The sequence below is a fragment of the Triticum dicoccoides genome, chromosome 5B (assembly GCF_002162155.2).
Source record: "Triticum dicoccoides isolate Atlit2015 ecotype Zavitan chromosome 5B, WEW_v2.0, whole genome shotgun sequence".
Classification (NCBI taxonomy): domain Eukaryota; kingdom Viridiplantae; phylum Streptophyta; class Magnoliopsida; order Poales; family Poaceae; genus Triticum; species Triticum dicoccoides.
Window position 1 is genome coordinate 220152789 of NC_041389.1, and position 4887 is coordinate 220157675.

The 4887-nt window shown below is 43.4% G+C and overlaps 1 protein-coding gene across 1 annotated transcript; it reads right to left on the minus strand.

Moving 5' to 3' along the window:
- Positions 1–1153: 1153 nt before the first annotated feature.
- Positions 1154–3744, minus strand: LOC119308121 (60S ribosomal protein L3). Its single transcript, XM_037584247.1, has 6 exons — positions 3658–3744; positions 3343–3448; positions 2803–2913; positions 2201–2505; positions 1698–2107; positions 1154–1604 (listed from the first exon to the last, which is right to left on the minus strand). Exons 2-6 carry the CDS (start codon positions 3425–3427, stop codon positions 1346–1348), a joined length of 1170 nt encoding a protein of 389 aa, XP_037440144.1. The 5' UTR covers positions 3428–3448; positions 3658–3744; the 3' UTR covers positions 1154–1345.
- Positions 3745–4887: the final 1143 nt, after the last annotated feature.

Below are 4887 nucleotides of genomic sequence, written 5' to 3' on the forward strand. Positions count from 1 at the left end.
CTAGCCACAATGAATAGTAACATACAAATATCCGTAGACTATGTTACTATTTTTATAGTGGGTAGTAACATAGTGTCGTGTCATGCAAAGCTTCATTTATTAGGTTATAGACTCATATTGCATTGGGACATGTGATGTTACAATAACTAGCTAAGTTACTCAAATTACCTCTCTCCTCATTAACTCATTGCCACATAAGCAAATTTGCTGAGTTAAACTCGATGTGGCTAGTCTTAAGAGCAAGTATAATAGGGTGACATAAACTTGCATCTAGCTGCAACACAAGCTCCAATGCACTATGTGAGAGAAGAAAGTGCGGTCAAGCATTAACTATATAGTGTATAAGACTAGCCACAATGGATAGTAACATAGAGTAGTAACATGGGCATATTACTACTCTATGTTACTGGAGCGTAACATACTCCTATGTGTGGTACTCCCTCCTTTCGGTTTATAAGGCTCAATTCAAAAATCTCATCAACCAAGGTAGATGGTGAGTGGTGAAATACTTTTTGTAGTTTGCAAAAGCACCCAAATAATGCTCTTGTTTTCCTCAAAAAAGTATGTTTACCAATGCATTAATTGCAATGCATATATGCATAAACTACATGCATTGGTCAATTTTCTCTTAATGATGAGCCCTATAAACCAGAAAGAAGGGAGTAACATGCAACACTTCATTTATTAGGCTATAGACTCATCTTACCTCGATATGTGTGATGTTACTTATACTAGTAGTAACTAGCTATGTTACACATGCTTTTTTTTCATTTATTGCTTGCCACATCATCTATTTTATTTAGACATGGATGTTACCAACTATGTTACTCTCACTATGGGTAGTAAAGCAGCAACTATCACATGAATGGGCTTCTAGGTTGGCTATAAGTGGGGTGACACAAAGACAGAGCTAACAGCCTGCTATGTTATTAATCTTACTTAAGTTGGCTATAAGGTGGCACAAAGATTGAGCTAGCAGCCGGTTATGTTATTAATCTTTCTTAGACGCCATGCGTACAGACCTCGCCAGAGAACAAGCACAATTTTTTCTGAACCAAATTTTCCTTCATTCGATGCGCCATGACCCTGATCATGAATAGGTTTGATACCAGATCGTGACAACAAACACGATTGTCCACGTAGAGGCTACAGCTGAAACATTAGCTTCCAAATTTGAAGGCATGCAAATAGCATTACTATTAAGTTCAAAATGCATAAACCTCATCAGTTCAAACATTCACAGCAGCTCAGAGTTGCAATTGCAATGCATAAACCGGTACCCAAACAATCTGCCACAAAGCAAGAAAAAAAGCTGGTAACACTATGGGATAAGATCTGTCGCGGCCTAAGCCTTGAGCTTGCCGTAGAACTTCTGCTTCTCGTCGGTGGTCTGGAACCGGCCATGCCCAAACTTTGATGAGGTGTCGATGAACTTGAGCTTGATCTCCTCAAGGGCCAACCGCGACGTCTGCTTTAACAGGGACTGGCGGAGGGTCACCACTCTCTTCTTGGGGCCCACACAGCAGCCCTTGATCATGAGGTAGTCACCCTTCACCACACCATAGTGAGGGAAGCCACCCATCGGGGTGATGTCCTTCTCAGTCCTGCAAGCACCACCATGGCCGTCAGTTTCATGGAAAATGTTCAAGAGCACAACAGATGATAGCATGCACCTAATCAGATTCACTCAAAGATACCTGTCAAACTCAGTGCAGGCCTCGTGAGACTCCTGTCCAGACTTGCCCATCTTGTAAATCTTTTTGTTCATCTCTGTGCGGTGGTGGTAACCATTCTGACCAGCACGAGCAACAGTGTAGGAAACCCTAGCAGGATGCCAGGCACCGATACAGGCAACCTTTCGGAGACCCCTGTGGGTCTTGCGGGGAAGGCGGGTCACACCCCAGCGAGTGACAACACCTTCATACCCCTTACCCTTGGTGACACCAATGATGTCAACCATTTCATCTTTCTGGAAGACCGCTTCAACTGGGACTTCCTTCTCAAAGAACTTGTAGCCATAGTCAACCTTGTCTGCGATGGTGCCACCATTAATCTGGATCTCCATGAGGTGAGCCTTCTTCTGTTTCAAGCCCTTCATCTTCCTAATCTGATATTTAGAAATGGCATAGTAATGGTGAGTGAAACATTTTATAATAGACAGAATACTTGACCAAGATGAACAGGGAAATGGCCATCACACCTGAGTATGGGCAATAACACGGACAATAGTGGCGTACTTCTTCATTTTCTCAAGCTGCAACTGGATTTCCTTCTTTCCTGAATCACTGTCATACTTGAGGGCATACTTTGTGAACGCCTTCTTCTTGCTCTTGCACCAGTTCTTGTAGAACCTTCTCCTCACATCTTCACTAAGGTGCTGAGCCCAGACAGAGTTGAGAGTGCGAAGGCCCCGAGGGGTCTTCACATAGGCCACAAGACCAACAATGACCAGAGGAGGGGTCTCAATGATGGTAACAGCCTCACAGGTTTCCTTCTTGTGGAGCTCTGCAAGAAGTAACAACAACCATATGCGATCTTAAGAATCAACAAGAGCAAACAATCAAGCAAATATAACATGCAGGGCCCTATTTACAGAAGATAACTTTGGTTGGCAAATATAACATGAAGGGACAGTGTATCCGGCCAGCATGATAAACTAAATAACAAGCTAAGCATGCATCTACGTGACTATTGCAACTTGAAGGTCATGTTACTGTATATTTACAAAACAAGAATTGTTCCTGTTCATTATTTTCAGTAATGAAACGAACGTGATTAGAATAATGGAAGGGTTAGACATACTGGATCCAGGCTTCTCGACCTCACGAACAATGTGGGTCATTCCAGCCTTGTAGCCCAGGAAGGCAGTGAGATGGCAAGGCTTCTGTTGGTCATCCTTGGGGAAGGACTTCACTGCATAAGAAAAAACAGACTAGTAAGACAAACTCCAGATAAGTATTCACTGAACTGTAAAATGAAGGACACAAATAGTTACAGGGTAACAGTATTTTTTAATAGAATTGCCTTATTTGAACAAAGAATAGTTGTGCAAGGTATTTTTAAGACAGATTTCAGGGAACAAAAACTAGTTGACACTACTGAAGTTCACAATGAAATTCTAGAAAGGTGTGATGCACCATTTGCTACTATTTACAGGATCCAATATAGTGTATCAAGAAAACATAGTGGTTCATCCGAATCAAGCAACTTGAGCAACCTTACAAGCACAATGAGATAGACTATAGGCTATGTGTGAAAACCACACTCAATAACATCAGCATGGAAAGAAACGGGCCACCATGGAATATGCGCTCTAATGCAAGTGTTACTCGGTGTGCATACCCTTTCCGCGGTGGCGAGAGCAGCGCTTCCTGGGGAGGAAGCCGAGGGAGCCGTGCCTCGGGTGCTCGAACTTGCGGTGCGACATCGCCGCTCCTCCCTTCCTTACCTGCGATGCCAGAAACAGCGGAAACCATTAGATCTGCAACCATTAGAGCCGCAAACTGCAGAGACCAAACGCGCCGGACTCCCGGTCGATCAACGCTGAACGACACAACAGCCGGAGAATATGACCTCCGCCAAGGAATTACGCGGAAGTAATGGGTTCGGCAGCTGCAGATCGGGGAAGAGGCAGGAGAGATTGTAGCGCTCGCTCACCTGGGGTAGAGCGGACGGCGGCGGCGGCAGCGGCGGCGCAGGCTGTGTGCAGAAGGCGAAGCGGGTAACCCTAGTGCTGCTATTTATATATAACTGCGGAATGGGAGGGTTCCGACGGGAATGTCGGGCTTGGTGGGCTGGGTGCGCGCATCCAACGGTACTAAATTTGGGCTGGGCTGGAACCCAATGGGCACTCTTTTTTGCTTCTTTACCTTTTTTTCAGCACGTATCGATCACTTGCGGATGCTGTGTGGGTTTGTTGGGGGCAACCCGTTGACCAGCTTTCTTTTGGAAGCCTCGTAACGATCACTGGCAGGTGGGCTGAGAGCGCCCTGCTTGGCACATTCTTAGCCGCCTTCACGTGTCGCGCTCTGAGCGCTCTTTTCAGATTTTTTTATTTCCGCACGCATTTTCGGCTTCTTAACCGGTTTTTTTTACTTTTTTTTTACTTTTTGTTTTTCACATGGGAGTTGTACTGTGCATGGGTGTGCGCCGGTTTACATTTCTGCACGCATCAGAACAATCATAAAAAGCTTCCCCAAAAAACTAGTAAAAAAAATACTACATGGGTGTGCGCCGGTTTACAAAAAACACTATAACCAACGTTTAAGGCAATAAATAGGAGTTGTACTCCTTCACGATTTGCATGGGCTTGTTTTGTCTAATGCGTGGAAGTTTAGGGCTCCTTTAATTTTTATTAGATTGTAATCCATAGAATGTTTGCTCTAATTTTTTTTATTATTTTTCGCACGCATCAGAACAATCATAAGAAGCTTTCCAAAAAAACTAGTGAAGAAATAACAACATGGGTGTGTGTCGGTTTACAAAAAGCACTATAACCAATGTTTAAGGCGACAGATAGGAGTTTTACTCCCTCACGGTTTGCATGGGCTTGTTTTGTCTAATCGTGAAAGTTTAGGGCTGCTTTAATTTTTATGAGATTGTGATCCATAGAATGTTTGCTCTGGATGTTACTTAATTTATAGGAATGTAATAGTTAGGAATGATTTCTATTGGATTTTATTTATTGTATTTCAAATGAGTTGTGCATGAAGTCTAAGCTCTAGGAAATTTTATAAGCCAATGAATGTAATGGATGCATTCGTGCAGTGTTGCAGGCTTGCAACCATGCAGCCGCCTAGGGTTAGAAATTAAACACACGCCAAAAAAACGGTTTGTTTGCCATTAACTTAATTCCTAGCCACAACCCAAAACACGAAGCGAGGATTG

What these genes read in the sequence shown, in the direction of transcription:
- LOC119308121 (XM_037584247.1), bottom strand. Translation starts at nt 3,427, where the DNA reads ATGTCGCACCGCAAGTTCGAGCACCCGAGGCACGGCTCCCTCGGCTTC. An exon ending in GGTCGAGAAGCCTGGATCCA is followed by an intron (nt 2,506 to 2,802) that starts GTATGTCTAACC and finishes TACTTCTTGCAG; the next exon opens with AGCTCCACAAGAAGGAAACC. An exon ending in GCCTGCACTGAGTTTGACAG is followed by an intron (nt 1,605 to 1,697) that starts GTATCTTTGAGT and finishes TGGTGCTTGCAG; the next exon opens with GACTGAGAAGGACATCACCC.